This window comes from Prionailurus viverrinus, chromosome C2 (assembly GCF_022837055.1).
Source record: "Prionailurus viverrinus isolate Anna chromosome C2, UM_Priviv_1.0, whole genome shotgun sequence".
Taxonomy (NCBI): domain Eukaryota; kingdom Metazoa; phylum Chordata; class Mammalia; order Carnivora; family Felidae; genus Prionailurus; species Prionailurus viverrinus.
Window position 1 is genome coordinate 84,185,919 of NC_062569.1, and position 18,589 is coordinate 84,204,507.

The 18,589-nt window shown below is 40.2% G+C and overlaps 1 protein-coding gene across 1 annotated transcript in view; it reads right to left on the reverse strand.

The window, feature by feature from the left end:
• LOC125175769 (probable cation-transporting ATPase 13A5) overlaps positions 1-18,589 on the reverse strand; it is a 119,365-nt gene that overhangs the window by 70,352 nt on the left and 30,424 nt on the right. Inside the window, 2 exon segments of the mRNA XM_047876599.1 lie at positions 3,596-3,730; positions 15,451-15,520. Coding sequence (XP_047732555.1) covers positions 3,596-3,730; positions 15,451-15,520 — 205 coding nt within the window.

Below are 18,589 nucleotides of genomic sequence, written 5' to 3' on the forward strand. Positions count from 1 at the left end.
AGGGGAAATATGTGGAAACATCATAAGGGGTGTAACACATCAAGTGGTAACACCACATTTACTTGGGACCCATTGATTACAGGCAACAGAAATTGGTTAAACTGGTTTAAGCAGATGAGAAATTGTGAGGATGCAGGGACATCTCACTAAACTAAGGTGGGAAGTGAAGCCAGAGCTCCCAAGGGCTCCAAACAGGAGCAGGAAATGCTATGAAGAGCAGGTTATTCATTCGCTCTCTGTCTCTCTGCCCTCTCCCTTTCTGCTGGGCTCCGTATGGCTCACCTCTGTGTCTCACTGTGTATTTGGTTCGTTCTTTGTGCAAGTTTTTTTCTCTGCTTGTCCACACACAAGGATCAAGGGTTGCCACCCTGGTCCTAGCATCACTTTTCACATCACATTCCTGACAGAGCATGACAGACAGCTTCAAGTCCTTAGGCTTGGATCCCAGGCTAAAAGATATATGCGCATGATTCCTGCTGATATTCCTGCTGATGGACTGGCTTCCGCTGGGTCAGATACCCCCTGTTCCAACTATGTGTGCCAGTGGAAAGAGAGAGCCACCTAGAGCAAACTAGTTGCAGGCTGCCAGAGTTCTAAGAGGAGGGGGGTTGCAGTGCTTGCCGCAAAATATGTGTACTTACTTTCATGCTTGTCAGGGAATAGGAGGCTGGAGAGAGTAACCCAAGTTCATGGGTACAGGCTCCATTAAAGTCCACTGTACTTCATGTCTTTGGGTCCTATGAGCTACTGGTACATATTTATAATACATATCCCTTTGATGATTAGGGTAACTTAGACAGGTTTCTATTCTTCATACACATCCTGACTTGAGTAGTTTAGGACTAAAGTCCAACTGACCACTATTAGGGTCCAATAGGAATTAACTCCAGTTTGCAGCACATGCTCTCAGATTTCCAGTGGCCAGAAAATTTCTTACCAGCGTTCTAAAGTTTTCAAGGGCTTTTTTTCATTCCTTGTCAGTGGCCCTGGCAAAATGATAGAATCCTAAAATGGTGAGACCTAAAAAAGTAGGGTATAACCTCCACCATGTATATAGCTGAGGAAAGTGAGCCCAAGGAAAACAGAGTCCTCGGGCTCATATGAGTGAACCAGCGGTTGTTACCAGCCCTGTCCTGATGGTCCCATGCTGCCTCCTGTTCTCTTCAATCTCTGTACCCCCTCCCCCTCCCATCTGTCCCTTGCCAACTTTCCCTAACTTTTAATAATAAAAACAGCAACAGCAATATCAATGATAACAAGAATTGACATTTTACTAAGTGCCTACTATGTACCAGAAATATAAGTATTCAAAGTGATTGTTTCATATAATTTGCTCAACTCTGACACCAACACACACTCACGTGCCCACACACATACACACCTTCTACAGATGAGGAAACTGATTATAACAGCACCAAGTAACACAAACAGGAGAGGTAAGGGGGAGGTTTTCAATCTGACTAGATAAGATCTCCCTCCCAAAAGGCCTCAGAGAGTTCTGTGTTTTTCCTGAGAACACTTGGATGGTTTATGACGATATAGCCGGGTGACTGTGTGTAGATGTCACCCCAGTGGAAGGAACGACATGCGAGAAGGGCTGTATTCACTGATGTGTGACTTAAGCCAGAAAGTGTATGAATGGCTTGCACGTATCAAATCAGATATTCTATTAAGGAAAGATTTCTCAAAACCCAGAAACTAGAAATTCTATCTGCGGGCTTCACATTACATACCTTTATCAAATGACTAAGGTAAAAGCTTAGGACACTCTACTTTTCTATTGAGACTCAGCAGAATAGTCAGATCTTTATTGTCTTGGTGTCTATGGTCATGCTTTTGCTCAAAGGCCCAGAGTTCACCAGAAAGAGTTACTCCCCTCCCCCCAGGCCTTGGCAGCCAGGCAAGTTGCTGGTCACTCTTAACATCTTTGTGATATAAATTAGTTTGTGAAAAAACACACCTAGGTACTCACTGTTTAAAAAGGCAGAAAACCAGAAACAAAACAAAGTCCTAGTAGCCTGCTCTCCAGCTCAAAGTATCTCCATTCATCTAACTTTTCATTTTTAGATCCTGTTTCCTAACTCTTTACATATCTATTGTCTTTCTTTCATTTCTCATCAAAGACTTCATAACTCAAAATTTGTAGCATCTAAAACCAGATAACGAGCCGATATTAGATTTAATATTGTTGAGCCACTGAAATGGAATAGGAATGAAAGCTCCCTTTCAGTTAGGCTTATGTAAAGGCCCCACGTCTGCCTTTCTGACTTGTGCCCAGAGCTCACTGTGTGGACATCGAGAACTCATCTCCTTTCTCAACACTTGTGTTTGACTTTCATTCCCAGCTGTGACACTACTTTGGAAAGTGCCTTATGCTAAGGAAATATCGCACATGTGGCAGTTTCATTTTATGAGGAGCCAGAAGCTCTGACTCTGTCAAAAAACCACACTCTGATTTGGAACAAGCTCCCTGGATCTTAGTTTTTTTCCCTGCAGATGAAGGATGAAACTTGAGACTAGGCGGTTTCAACAGTGCAGTAGAGTTGACAGGCTGACACAGTGTACCGTAACAATGCCCAGCCCCCAGCCCCATCTCTACAAAGCTAATTCCATAGTCAAGTTTTCAAAAACATACAAAAAATACAGTGAGACATCGTTTTTGGGGTTGTCTCCTGATTTTCAGGCTGATGATTCTTAAGCAAAGTAGCCAAACGTTTTCTAGAAAGATACTGTGGGGAGCTGAGACTTGCAGGGACTGTGGAGTTATAAGTAATATTCAGCAAAATTCTATTTCAGAATGCACTGCTATCTCATTTAGAAGACTGATTATTTTGGGGCACCTGGATGGCTCAGTCAGCTGCGTCTGAATCTTGATTTCAACTCAGGTCATGATCTAGCATTTCATGAGATCAAGACCCATTGGAATTCTCTCTCTCCCCCTCTCTCTTCCCCTTCCCTGCTCGTGCTCACTTGCTCTCTCTCAAAATAAATAAACTTAAAAAAGAAGACTATTTTTAAAAAGGAAGACTTTAAATAGCTATAAGATGCGGCGCCTGGGTGGCTCAGTCGGTTAAGCATCTGACTTCAGCTCAGGTCATGATCTCACAGTCTGTGAGTTCAAGCCCCATGTCGGGCTCTGTGCTGACGGCTCGGAGCTTGGAGTCTGCTTCAGATTTTGTGTCTCCCTCTCTTTCTGACCTTCCCCTGTTCATGCTCTGTCTCTGTCTCAAAAATAAGTTAAAACATTTAAAAAAAATTAAATAGCTATAAGATGAACAATGATGGAAAGGTATGTTGTCATCATTAATCCATCAAAGCATTCTTTCCCACCATACTCAGATACAGCCTCGGAGTCCTTCTGAACACTGTATGCGGGTCAGCCTTCAGTCGATAAATCCGGGTTTGCAAAGACATTTACATCTACCTGCTATTTCTGAAGATCTCCTCCTGAGTTCTCACACTTAGTAAGTCCTTGTTTTTTGCTTTATGACTTAAGTTTCACAAAGCTACTCCTTGCTGTCAGTGGAAAACCCATAGGCTTTGCTTCTTGTGCACCATAAGCTAAATAGATCCCAACTGTGATTTTAGCTCTTACCTGTCGCAAATCATACACACTTAAGACAATGGAGATAATAGACAAGATAATGATGGCCACAGAGTATTCTATGTAACCTTGAGACAGCCACAAAGTTAGGGTAAAGGCTTGGAACACGTAGAATGGATTTAAAACCTGCAAGTACAAAAACAGCATGTGAGTCACTTGCATGGATCACATCATTTCAAAGAAATTGAAGAAGAAACAAAGAAATGGAGAAAACTTCCATGCTTATGGATTAGAAGAGCAAATATTGTTAAAATGTCTAAACTACCCAAAGCAATCTGTACATCCATGCAATCCCTATCAACATACCACCAACATTTTGTGACAAAGCAAGAACAATTCTAAAATTTGTGTGGAACCACAAAAACCCTGAGTACCAAAAAGTCATGTTGAAAAAGAAAAGTAAAACAATTCCAGACTTCAAGCTATATTACAAAGCTGTAATCATCAAGACAGTATGGTACTGGCACAAAAACAGACACATAGATCAATGGATCAGAATAGACAACCCAGAAATGGACCCACAACTATAGGGTCAGCTAATCTTCAACAAATCAGGAAAGACTATCCAATGGAAAGAAGACAAGCTCTCCAACAAATGGTGTTGGGAAAATTGGATGGCAATAAGCAAAAGAATGAAACTGGACCACTTTCTTACACCATACACAAAAATAAATTCAAAATGGATGAAAGGCCTGTGAGACAGGAAACCATCAAAATTCTAGAGGAGAACATAGGCAGCAACTTCTTTGATCTTGGCCACAGCAACTTCTTACCAGATACATCTCCAGAGGCAAGGGACATGAAAGCAAAAAAGAACTATTGGCACTTCATCAAGAAAAAAAGCTTCTGTACACCAAGGGAAATAATCAACAAAACTAAAAGGTAACCTACAGAATGGGAGAAGATATTTGCAAATGACATATAAGACAAAGGGCTAGTATCCAAAGTCTATAAATAACTTATCAAACTCAACCTCCCAAAAATAATCCAGTGAAGAAATGGGCAGAAGACATGAACAGACATTTCCCCAAAGAGGGCATTCAAATGGCTAACAGACACATGAAAAAAAAGCTCAACATCACTCATCATCAGGGAAATACAAATCAAAACCACTGCCAGATACCAGGTACCACCTCACACTTGTCAGAATGGCTAAAATTAACTCAGGAAACAATGGATGCTAGCAAGGATACAGAGAAGGGGGAACCCTCTTACACTGTTGATGCGAATGCAAACTGGTACAGACACTCTATAAAACAGCTCCTCAAAAAGTTAAAAATAGAACTATCCTATGATCCAGCAATTGTATTACCAGGTATTCATTCAAAGGATACAAAAAAAAAATACTGATTTGAAGGGGCACATGCACCCCAATATTTACAGCAGCACTATTAACAATAGCCAAATTATATCAATAACCCAAATGTCCATTGACTGATGAATGGATAAAGAACATGGGAGGTGTATGTATATAATGGAACATTACTCAGCCACCAAAAAAGAATGAAATCTTGTCATTTGCAACAACGTGGATGGAACTAGAGTGTATTATACTAAGCAAATAAGTATATGCTTAGAAAGACAAATACCATATGATTTTACTCATATGTGGAATTTAAGAAAGACAACAGATGAACACAGGGAAAGGAAGGAAAAATAAAATAAAAACAGAGAGGGAGGCAAACCATGAGAGACTTAACTATAGAGAACAAATGGAGGGTTGCTGAAGGGAGGTATATGGGGGGTTGGGTCGAATGGGTGAAGGTCATCAAGGAGGGCATTTGTGATGAGCGCTGGGTGTTGTATGTAAATGATAAATCACTACATTCTGCTTCTGAAACCAATAATGCAGGACATGTTAACTAACTTGAACTTAAATAAAATCTTGGAAGAGAAAACAGATGATGTCATTTTATCGATTTTTTTAATCATTTTTTACAACACACAATGATCTCTAATATTGATGAATTCACTTAGAACTCAGTTTCAGTGGAGTCAGTGTCAAGCACATAGCATGTGCTATGGTGGAAGCAAAATTATTTTAAGCACTCAGAGCCTGTCAAAAATTGATTATTCTTATTTTGAATTTTGAAAAATATTTTATCAATATCAAAATCTAACGATCTACCTTTCTAAACATTATTTACTTACAGTGGAGAATTCAGTCTCTTAAAACACAGTTCATCTCTGACCGTTTTTAGTGCAGTTTCTTCTTCCCATACTCACATGCTGCAGATTTAGTCAAGTTGTGTGATGAAAATAGAAGACTGCATTTTTATCCAGATTGTTGAAAAATAACATATTCGTCACATCACAGGTTTTTAGCAAGATGCTGTGAGCATCAGGCATGTCAGCATGGGCCCCTCCCTTGAACGGGATGGGGGGTGGGAGTCATCTTACCCAAAACTGCAGTGAAATTCATGGGAAGAATGTATCACGAGCCCAAAGCTGGCCATCCATGCACATATATTTTGGTCTATTATACCTTTCACTTTTTTTATTCCCTCAATTGTCCCCATTTTGGTCCTGCTGGCCCCACTGTTAATAATGATAGCAGAGAGGGCAAACCTGAGGAGGTAGATGTAGTCATCTGATGTACAGACATAGTGTGAATGAAAAAACCCATCTGACCAAAACAAGGAATATTTTCTTGGTGAAGTGCTCTTTATGATGATTATGAATTAGATGAAATATTACCTAAAACTGGTGCCACACTGTTACCTCTACTTTCTATAATTCTCTAATATATTAAACTTCTACTTTAGTCCTCACAATGAACTGACATCCAGTTAGTAAGTTAATAGGCTGCATTTTAAGAGTTTCTTAAACCCTTGGATATATTTTGTACATTAACAAAGCTTTTGTTCTTTAATATTTCTTATTATTTCCATTGCAACATGCTTTTCTTACAAATTATAGCTCTTCTCTTTGCTTGGCATAAAATGCTCTAATTGTAGATGATACACTAATGATAATATGATTTTGAGTTTATATAAACTCAGTAGAAAATGTGGTTAAATACTTCTTGTATAAGAAACAACACCATCATAATTAATTTAACTCCCTTATTCAATATTCTTTTGAAACCAAAATACAAAGTAGTATTACTTGCTTTTTTCCTACTGAAGGCTTAGTAAGTAGATGGAGAAAATACTACCACTCCTTTCAAAATAACCAAATTGACACCTGGGAGAATCTTTGACAACGTGAAAAATGTATTTGAACAGGAAGTTTAAACAGCAGTTGGCTTTTTGATAGTGGAGGAAACTGCATATGTGGGGGACATGGGGTATGTGGGAAATCTCAGTACCTGCCAATCAATTTTTCTGCAAACTGAAGACTGCTCTAAATAAAAGTCTAATTATTTTTTAACATGTGACCATGCTAAACAAAGTGACCACTGTTGTGGATTAGAAATAGACTAGAAATGTGCAGTATGGAGTGGAGGTTAGCACAATCAGGACTGGAGAGTGGTGGGCTAGGGGCTCATGCTACAGGGAATATGATTGACAGTGTGCCACAGTGGCAGGGGACAAAACCAGCCTTGCTCTCTGACCCAGGAACAGAGGCCAAGGAATGTCACAACCAGCAGCTGTTCACTGGCAGAGGGCAAAATGGAAAAGAACAAAGTTCATGGTGCCACTGTGAACTTGGCCAAACCCCAGCTGGCTCAAGGCCTGAATCTGCTTGATCCTGGGGAGTAGAGCCCCACCCTACAGGAGTTGGTTCTGAACTGAGGGCCATGGGGACTACCAAGAGGCAAACTCAGAGCCATCCTACAGGGACAGTGGACACAGAGAAAAAGAGAGAAATGTAGACAAGGGAAGTACCACTTAAGGGCAGCTCACCAGAGCTGCCTCCATCACTACCAGAGCTTCCATCACCATCACTAATAATAATAACTTCAATATTTGCAAATGACATATCAGATAAAGGGATAGTATCCAAAATATGCAAAGAACTTATCAAACTCAACACCCAAAAAACAAATAATCCAGTGAAGAAATGGGCAAAAGACATGAATAGACACTTCTCCAAAGAAGACATCCAGATGGCCAACCGACACATGAAAAAATGCTCCACATCTCATCATCAGGGAAATACAAATCAAAACCACAATGAGCTACCACCTTACACCTGTCAGAATGGCTAACATTAACAACTCAGGCAACAACAGATGTTGGCAAGGAGAAAAAAGATCTCTTTTGTGTTATTGGATGGGGATGCAAGCTGGTGCAGCCACTCTGGAAAACAGTATGGAGGTTCCCCAAAAAACTAAAAATAGAACTACTCTATGACGCAGCAATTGCACTATTAGGCATTTATCCAAAGGATACAGGTGTGCTGTTTATCCAAGGGATACAGGTGTGCTGTTTCGAAGAGACACATGCACCCCCATGTTGATAGCAGCACTATCAACAATAGACAAAGTACGGAAAGAGCCAATGCCCATTAATGGATGGATAAAGAAGAGGTGGTATATATATACAATGGAGTATTACTCAGCAATCAAAAAGAATGAAATCTTGCCATTTGCATCCACGTGGATGGAATTATGCTAAATGAAATTTGTCAGAGAAAGACAAAAATCATATGAGTTCACTCATTTGAGGACTTTAAGAGAAAAAACAGATGCACCTAAAGGAAGGGAAACAAAAATAATATAAAAACAAGAAGGGGGACAAAACAAATAGAGGGACTCATAAATATGGAGAACTGAGCGTTGCTGGAGGGGTTGTGGGAAGGGGGTGGGCTAAATGGGTAAGGTGCATTAAGGAATCTACTGAAATCATTGCTTCACCATATACTAATTTGGATATAAATTTAGAAAAATAAAAAATAAAGTTAAATCAAAAAAAGGAAAAAAATAACTTCAAAGCACACAAAGAAAATATTCTAAAAAATAAATAAATCCACTAACAAAGAGAGAAGTCATTCCCAAGAAAATTGACATAATAAAGTAACCAGAGAAAGACTAAACTAATATGTTTAAAATCATCAAAAAGAGATTAGGGGCAGGAGATGCTCCGGAAGATGGCATCGTAGGAGGACACTGGGCTCACTGTGTCCTGCTGATCACTTAGATTCCACCCAAACCTGCCTAAATAACCCAGAAAACCACCAGAAGACTAGCAGAATGGATTCTCCTGAGCCAAGCGTAGACGAGAGGCTCACGGAAGAGGGTAGGAAGGATGGAGAGGTGGTGTGCACTACACGGACTGGTGGGAGGAGCCAGGCAGAGTGGCGGCCCGCCGGCAAAACAGAGCTCCTGTGTCTGGCTTGCAAAAGCGGAGGGGCCAGATGGAGTGTGTTCTGAGAGCAAACGGGACTTATCTGGAAGGTTATAAGTTAACAGCTCTGCTCGGAGAACGAGAGGGCTGGAGGACAACGGGAGGGAGAGTTGTTGAGCCTCGGACGACAGAGCTCAGCTTGGCAGGAAACAAAGGCGCTCACCAGCACCATATTCCTCGCCCATCCCCCAGCCAAAATCCCAAAAGGAATCATTTCCTGACAGGGAACTTGCTTTCACTGCGCAAACAACACTGTGCTTCTGTGGATCCATCCCCTCCGGCAGAGGGTCTGACTCCCTCCCGGTGCTGCAGGGCCCCTCCCGAAGCAGATCACTGAAGGAAAAGCGAGCTGAGCCTACCCCTGCCACCCCTGTGCACCTTGCTGATCCACCCCAGCCTAATACGCCAGATCCCCAGCACCACAAAACTGGCAGTGTGCAAGTAGCCCAGACGGGCCACCCCATCCCATGGTGAATCCCCCCCTTGGTGAGGGGAAGAGAAGGTACACACCAGTCTGACTGTGGCCCCAGCGTTGGGCTGGGAACAGACATCAGGTCTGACTGCAGCCCCACCCACCAATGCAAGTTATTCAAGACAGCACAGGGTAAGTGTCTTGCAGTTTCCCACCACTGCAGAGACTATCCAAAATGACGAAACGGAAGAATTCCCTTCAAAAGAAACTCCGGGAAATAGCGACAGCTAACAAACTGATCAAAAACGATTTAAACAATATAACAGAAAGTGAATTTAGAGTAATAGTCATAAAATTAATCGCTGGGCTTGAAAACAGTATAGAGGACAGCAGAGAGTCTATTGCTACAGAGATCAAGGGACTAAGGAACAGCCAGGAGGAGCTAAAAAATGCTATTAATGAGCTGCAAAATAAAATAGAGGTGACCACAGCTCGGACTGAAAAGACAGAGGAGAGAATTGGGGAACTAGAAGATAAAATTATGGTAAAAGAAGAAGCTGAGAAAAAGAGAGATAAAAAAAATCCAGGAGTATGAGGGGGAAATTAGAGAACCAAATGATGCACTGAAGAGAAATCATCTACATATAATTGGTATTCCAGAGGAGGAAGAGAGAGGGAAAGGTGCTGAAGGTGTACTTGAAGAAATCATAGCTGAGAATTTCCCTGATCTTGGGAAGGAAAAAGGCATTGAAATCCAAGACGCACAGAGAACTCCCTTCAGATGTAACTTGAATCGATCTTCTGCATGACATATCATAGTGACACTGGCAAAATACAAGGATAAAGAGAAAATTCTGAAAGCAGCTAGGGATAAACGTGCTCTAACATATAAAAGGAGACTGATAAGACTCGTGACGGATCTCCCTACTGAAACTTGGCAGGCCAGAAAGGAATGGCAGGAAATCTTCAATGTGATGAACAGAAAAAATATGAAGCCGAGAATCCTTTATCCAGCAAGTCTGTCATTTAGAATAGAAGGAGAGATAAAGGTCTTCCCAAACAAACAAAAACTGAGGGAATTCAACACCACTGAACCAGCCCTACAAGAGATCCTAAGGGGGATCCTGTGAGACAATGTCCAGAGGCATCGCTACAAGCATGAAACCTACAGACATTGCAGTGACTCTAAACCCATATATTTCTATAATAACACTGAATGTAAATGGACTAAATGCACCAACCAAAAGACATAGGGTATTAGAATGGATAAAAAAAAAAAAAAACAAGACCCATCTATTTGCTGTCTACAAGAGACTCATTTTAGACCTGAGGACACCTTCAGATTGAAAGTGAGGGGATGGAGAACTATCATGCTACTGGAAGTCAGAAGAAAGCTGGAGTAGCCATACTTATATCAAACTAGACTTTAAATTAAAGGTTGTAACAAGAGATGAAGAAGGACATTATATAATAATTACAGGGTCTATCCATCAGAAGAACTAACAATTATAAATGTCTATGTGCTGAATATGGGAGCCCCCAAATATATAAAACAATTACTCACAAACATAAGCAACCTTATTGACAAGAATGTGGTCATTGCAGGGGACTTTAATACCCCACTTACAACAATGGATAGATCATCTACACACATGGTCAATAAAGAAACAAGGGCCCTGAATGATACATTGGATCAGATGGACTTGACAGAAATATTTAAAACTCTGCATCCCAAAGCAACAGAATATACTTTCTTCTCGAGTGCACATGGAACATTCTCCAGCATAGACCACATACTGGGTCACAAAACAGCCCTTCATAAGTATAAAGGAATTGAGATCATACCATACTTATTTTCGGACAACAATGCTATAAAGCTTGAAATCAACCACAGAAAAAAGTCTGGAAAACCTCCAAAAGCACGGAGGTTAAAGAACACCCTACTAATGAATGAGTGGGTCAACCAGGCAATTAGAGAAATTTAAAAATATATGGAAACAAACAAAAATGAAAATACAACAGTCCAAATGCTTTGGAATGCAGCGAAGGCAGTCCTGAGAGGAAAATACATTGCAATCCAGGCCTACCTCCAGAAACAAGAAAAATCCCAAATACAAAATCTAACAACACACTTAAAGTAAATAGAAGCAGAACCGCAAAGACACTCTAAACCCAGCAAAAGAAGAGAAATAATAAAGATCAGAGCAGAAATAAACAATATAGAATCTAAAAAAACTGTAGAGCAGATCAACGAAACCAAGAGTTGGTTTTTTGAAAAAATAAAATTAATAAACCTCTAGACAGGCTTCTCAAAAAGAAAAGGGAGATGACCCAAGTAGATAAAATCATGAATGAAGATGGAATGATTACAACCAATCGCTCAGAAACACAAGAAATTATCAAGGAATACTATGAAAAATTATATGCCAATAAACTGGACAACCTGGAAGAAATGGACAAATTCCTAAACACCCACACACTTTCAAATCTCAATCAGGAGGAAATAGAAAGCTTGAACAGACCCATAACCAGCGAAGAAATTTAATCAGTTAATAATCTCCAAACAAATAAGAGTCCAGGACCAGATGGCTTCCCAAGGGAGTTCTACCAGACATTTAAAGCAGAGATAATACCTATACTTCTCAAGCTATTCCAAAAAATAGAAAGGGAAGGAAAACTTCTGGACTCATTCTATGAAGCCAGTATTTGATTCCTAAACCAGACAGAGACCCGGAAAAAAGGAGAACTACAGGCCAATATCCCTAATGAATATGGACGCAAAAATTCTCAATAAGATACTAGCAAATCCAATTCAACAGCATATAAAAAGAATTATTCACCATGATCAAGTGGGATTCATTCCTGGGCTGCAGGGCTGGCTCAACATTCACAAATCAATCAACGTGATACATCACATTAATAAAAGAAAAGATAAGAACCATACAATCCTGTCAATTGATGCAGAAAAAGCATTTGACAAAATTCAGCATCCTTTTTTTTATAAATTTTTTTAACGTTTATTTATTTTTGAGAGAGACAAAGCATGAATGGGGGAGGGTCAGAGAGAGGGAGACACAGAATCTGAGACAGGCTCCAGGCTCTGAGCTGTCAGCAAAGAGCCCAACGTGAGGCTTGAACTCATGGACCACGAGATCATGACCTGAGCCGAAGTCAGCCGCTTAACTGACGGAGCCACCCAGGTGCCCCTCAGCATCCTTTCTTAATAAAAACCCTCGAGGAAGTCGGGATAGAAGGATTATACTAAACATCATAAAAGCCATTTATGAAGAGCCCACATCTAACATCATCCTCAATGGGGAAAAACTGAGAGCTTTTTCCCTGAGATGAGGAACACGACAGGGATGTCCACTCTCACCGCTGTTGTTTTAACATAGTGTTGGAAGTGCTAGCATCAGCAATCAGACAACAAAAGGAAATCAAAGGCATCAAAACTGGCAAAGATGAAGTTAAGCTTTCACTTTTTGCAAAGGACATGATATTATACATGGAAAATCCGATAGACTCCACCAAAAGTCTGCTAGAACTGATACATGAATTCAGCAAAGTCGCAGGATACAAAATCAGTGTACAGAAATCAGTTGCATTCTTATACACGAATAATGAAGCAACAGAAAGACAAAGAAACTGATCCCATTCACAATTGCACCAAGAAACATAAAATACCTAGGAATAAATCTAACCAAAGATGTAAAAGATATGTATGCTGAAAACTACAGAAAGCTTATGAAGGAAATTGAAGATATAAAGAAACGGAAAAACATTCCATGCTCCTGGGTTGGAAGAATAAGTATTGTCAAAATGTCAATACTACCCAAAGCTATCTACACATTCAATGCAATTCCAATCAAAATTGCACCAGCATTCTTCTCGAAGCTAGAACAAGCAATCCTAAAATTCATATGTAACCACAAAAGGCCCCGAATAGCCTAAGTAATTTGAAGAAGAAGACCAAAGCAGGAGGTATCACAATCCCAGACTTTAGCCTCTACTACAAAGCTGTCATCATCAAGACAGCATGGTATTGGCACCAAAACAGACACATAGACCAATGGAATAGAATAGAAACCCCAGAACTAGACCCACAAATGTATGGCCAACTAATCTTTGACAAAGCAGGAAAGAACATCCAATGGAAAGAAGACAGTCTCTTTAACAAATGGTGCTGGGAGAACTGGACAGCAACATGCAGAAGGTTGAAACTAGACCACTTTCTCACACCATTCACAAAAATAAACTCAAAATGGATAAAGGACCTGAATGTGAGGCAGGAAACCATCAAAACCCTAGAGGAGAAAGCAAGAAAAGCCCTCTCTGACCTCAGCCATAGCAATTTCTTACTTGACACATCCCCAAAGGCAAGGGAATTAAAAGCAAAAATGAACTACTGGGACCTTATGAAGATAAAACGCTTCTGCACAGCAAAGGAAACAATCAACAAAACTGAAAGGCAACCAGCAGAATGGGAAAAGATATTTGCAAATGACATATGGGACCAAGGGCTAGTATCCAAAATCTGTAAAGAGCTCACCAAACTCCACACCCAAAAAAAAATTTTCCCAGTGAAGAAATGGGCAGAAAACATGAATAGACACTTCTCTAAAGAAGACATCCGGATGGCCAACAGGCTCATGAAAAGATGCTCAACGTCGCTCCTCATCAGGGAAATACAAATCAAAACCACACTCAGATATCACCTCACGCCAGTCAGAGTGGCCAAAATGAACAAATCAGGAGCCTACAGATGCTGGAGAGGATGTGGAGAAACGGGAACCCTCTTGCACTGTTGGTGGGAATGCAAACTGGTGCAGCCGCTCTGGAGAACAGTGTGGAGGTTCCTCAAAAAATCAAAAATAGACCTACCCTATGACCCAGCAGTAGCATTGTTAGGAATTTACCCAAGGGATACAGGAGTACTGATGCATAGGGGCACTTGTACCCCAATGTTTCTAGCAGCACTCTCAACAATAGCCAAATTGTGGAAAGAGCCTAAATATCCATCAACTGATGAATGGATAAAGAAATTGTGGTTTATATACACAATGGAATACTACGTGGCAATGAGAAAGAATGAAACATGGCCCTTTGTAGCAACATGGATGGAACTAGAGAGTGTGATGCTAAGTGGAATAAGCCATACAGAGAAAGACAGATACCATATGGTCTCACTCTTATGTGGATCCTGAGAAACTTAACAGAAACCCATGAAGGAGGGGAAGGGAAAAAAAAAAAGGTTAGAGTGGAAGAGAGCCAAAGCATAAGACTCTTAAAAACTGAGAACAAACTGAGGGTTGATGGGGGGGGGGGGTGGGAGGAAAGGGAGGGTGGGTGATGGTATTGAAGAGGGCATCTTTTGGGATAAGCACCGGGTGATGTATGGAAACCAATTTGACAATAAATCTCATATATTAAATAAATAAATAAATAAATAAATAAACTTGATAAAAAAATAATAAAGTCATCAAAAAGATCACAGAATTAATAATACCCCACCACCACCACCATTACAACCCCCATCAAAAACTTAAAATGAAAAAAAAACAGAAAATAATGGAACACGAATCTGTCTCTCACAGGTAGAGATTTTTTTAATGGATTTTAATTAAAAACAAGTGGTTATTTAAAAAGGACCAGTTAGGGGCGCCTGGGTGGCGCAGTCGGTTAAGCGTCCGACTTCAGCCAGGTCACGATCTCGTGGTCCGTGAGTTCGAGCCCCGCGTCAGGCTCTAGGCTGATGGCTCAGAGCCTGGAGCCTGTTTCGGATTCTGTGTCTCCCTCTCTCTCTGCCCCTCCCCCGTTCACGCTCTGTCTCTCTCAGTCCCCAAAATAAATAAATAAACGTTGAAAATAAATAAATAAATAAATAAAAAATAAATAAAAAGGACCAGTTAGAAATCTTGGAATAAAAATATATTTATTGAAATATCAAAAAAAAAAAAAAGGAAAAAACTTTCACAGATAGGAAAAGCATAAAGACAGAAGGGAAGAACAAAAAGAAGTTATATGAACCACAGATTTTGTTCATATCCAAGTATCCGTGTGTTGCCTAAAATTTCCTGAATACCAGGAAATAAAAATAAAGAACAAAAATTGTTTTTTTTTTCAAAGATAGATGAAACAGTTACCTGTTTAATAAGCAGCTTCCATATGGGCTGGATTTCTACCTCAATGGCATTGGGCCCACACACTAATCTTCTGTAAGAAAGTGATCACCAATTAAGTGCCAAATCTAAAACCTCATTGAAAGGGTGGGTGATGGGTATTGAAGGAGGCATCTTTTGGGATGAGCACTGGGTGTTTTATGGAAATCAGTCTGACAATAAATTTCATATTTTAAAAAAATTAAACAAATAAAAATAAATAAAAATAAAACCACATTAAGTGAGTACAACCAAACTAGGCAAAAGTCACTTCTCTACCTTTAAGGCTCTTTGTGCCTTTAATTAAAAAATATTAATGTGCACATCCTAAAATATTAACATAGTTTTAAAATGAAAGTGCCTGATGGACAAAGTTGATTTTCTAGTTAAAAAAAATATCTTAATGCAACTCAAGAAACAAAATGCAGTTAGAAAGGCATGTTGAGTTATTTTTTAAACAATTCAATCACATTCTGAGAACACCTAACAAGACCCAGATGTGACTATGTTTCTAGAATTCTCAGGCATTCTAGATTGTTCTTGATGTTCGAGATCATATATATCTTACCTTGGTCTCTTCAGCACCTAGGACAGGCCCTTAGTATATGAAAATAAATACATGAATGAATGAGCCAACAAACTAGAAGATGATATATGGTCTTCACATCTAACACTTTGCTAATCCACACATGAGTACATTCCAGTAAGAGGCCCTTATGTTTGTACAGCATCTGACAATCTACAGCGTTCTCACACAAGATTCTCTCGTTTGTCACAACGGTCTAAAGGAAAGGGCTAATATCTCCCATTTTGCCAATGGGAAAAACTATTCATTGTGTGTGTTCTGCCAAAGGTACCCATATCTAGTATTAATTGTGACAATGCAACTCTTAGCCTTTTATACGTATTATCTCCTGTAATCATCACATTACCTCTACGAGGTTTCATATTATCATCTTTATTATAAAGGAAACTGAAGTTCAGATAAACTCAGTAACTCCCCCAGAGCCACAGAGCAGGAAAGAAGCGGATCCAGGTGTCACACCGTGGGCTCCACGACTCCACCTCACACTCCGTGAGCACTGATGGTGCAATGTGCATGACGTTTCCTGAATCTAAGGTGTAACAGAGCTCAGCCCAAGTTTGATTTCCAAGCCGCGCCTTTCCTACTGCAATGATTTGCATGGATCCCAGAGGACACAAACCAGGGTCTTCTGACTCCATGTGTGAAAACACTGAGGTGCAGAGATGCTGGGAGACAGAGAGGTCAATCAGCGTGTGCTGCTGGGTTTGCTGCCTGTGACTCAAGATTCCTTTCCTCTGGTACTCACAGGCATGCCCTTTTTTCCCAGTCAGGTGACAGACGTTGAGAATTAAGTTCGGCCCTGAAGTATACCCAAACTGACAGGGAACATCTCTTCCAAGCTCCACATTCAGTGATGTCACGTTGGTGGCTTGAAATCAGCAATAGCTGTTGTTTTTCCCACGATAGAATTTGGCAGACTCTCCCCATCCAAGCTTTTCTTCTTCCAGAGAGCTGGGTTACCAACAGGGTGACTGGTCTGGGGCCCACGTTAAGAGCTGTCTTGACCACCAAACATTTCTCCTTCTATTTCAGGAGGGTAAACAAAGGAGGCAGGAGCAGGGCATTAAGTGAAAAGAAAATGAGGAGGTGCACAACTGTCCCCATAAGACTATTGGATGGATGGGGGTAAGGTAGGTGTGGTTTTCCCTGTTTCTGTGAGATAAGAGAATTGCCTCAAGTCCCTGTGGACCTATCTATGACAGGTAGTGAGAGAGAAAGTGGCATCCAGTTCATGAATGAATGAAGATAGGAGCGGGGAACCTCCTGGAATATTTTTCTTCCAAAGGCCTTCTGAAAATTTATCTTCAGGATGTTGTCTCTCCTGATGTCCTGATTTGCTTTTTGCTACCAAAAAGGTGACCACATAAATGTGTCCATTTTCCCTCTTTGCCTGGTTTCTGGGAAGCCTGAAGAGAAAGTTGTATTTAGACTTTGTGGCTTTTTGTCATCAAGGAGTTCTCAGTATACTCCATTTCTCATGTTGCATCCTTGCTTTTCATGAAGGCAAACTCATCTCCAGTTAGGAATTTAATCAGATATCACTCAAACAATCGCATTTTGAGTTTTGAAAAAAAAAAAAAGCCCTAGTCTTACATTAAAAAATGATGGGAAAAAAATAATAAAATAAAAAATAAAAAATGATAGGGGTGGGAGGAGGAGAACTTCACATTCTATTCACTCTCTTTACTGTCCACCTAGAAAAACCCATGAGTAAAACCTGCCTGTGTATTTGAAAGTAGATTATCTCCTCTATCCTTCGCATTTGGGAAACTAAACTCTTTGTCTTGCTCATTACATTGTCAAGTTCTTTACGGTGTGGACCAGCTTTAAATTTAATTATGTGTGATATTTAGTAAAGCTTGGCACTCGCTAAGGACAAATGTGAAGGGCAATCCTTCCTGCAGAAATGGTGTCCTAGGAGAAGTAAACTTGCGTTAATCAACTACACCTCCTAACTTAGCTCAATCCTTCACGTGTCTGGTGCTTAATGCTATGAAACCAGTACGCTCTTAATGACTCTGACAACATTTTGTGTTTCAACGTAATCAGCATTACATCTGAAATCTTATACAGTGATATTATCTCTAAGGCGTTTTGCAAACATTGTCAGAATCTGGATGATGCCTTGTTCATTTTTTCGTCATTTTTCATTCAGCAGGAGAAAAGTTTAAAAACAACAGATCGGTAATTCTCAGAGTTGGTGCGCATATGAATCGTTGGAGGGGGGTTTGCTAAAAATGCAGTTTCTGCTCTCACCGCTACCCTTAGTTCCTACTTACTAAATGAAAATTATGAGGGTGGAGCCCAAGAACCTGTATTTTATGTACCAGAATGCTTCTTAGCTGGAGAATTTGTGTTTCTTATAGACTGTGAGGAAGGTCGGGCAGGATAGGTCCTGAAAATGGGCAAGAAATGAAGCTAATTATTAGGATTCTGGGGAAGTCTTGCAATGGTTTCCTTTCAGACTCACCAGCATTCACTATCTCAAATTACAGATGAGGGAAGCAGAGACTCAAAATCGCTATGGGTTAATAAGTA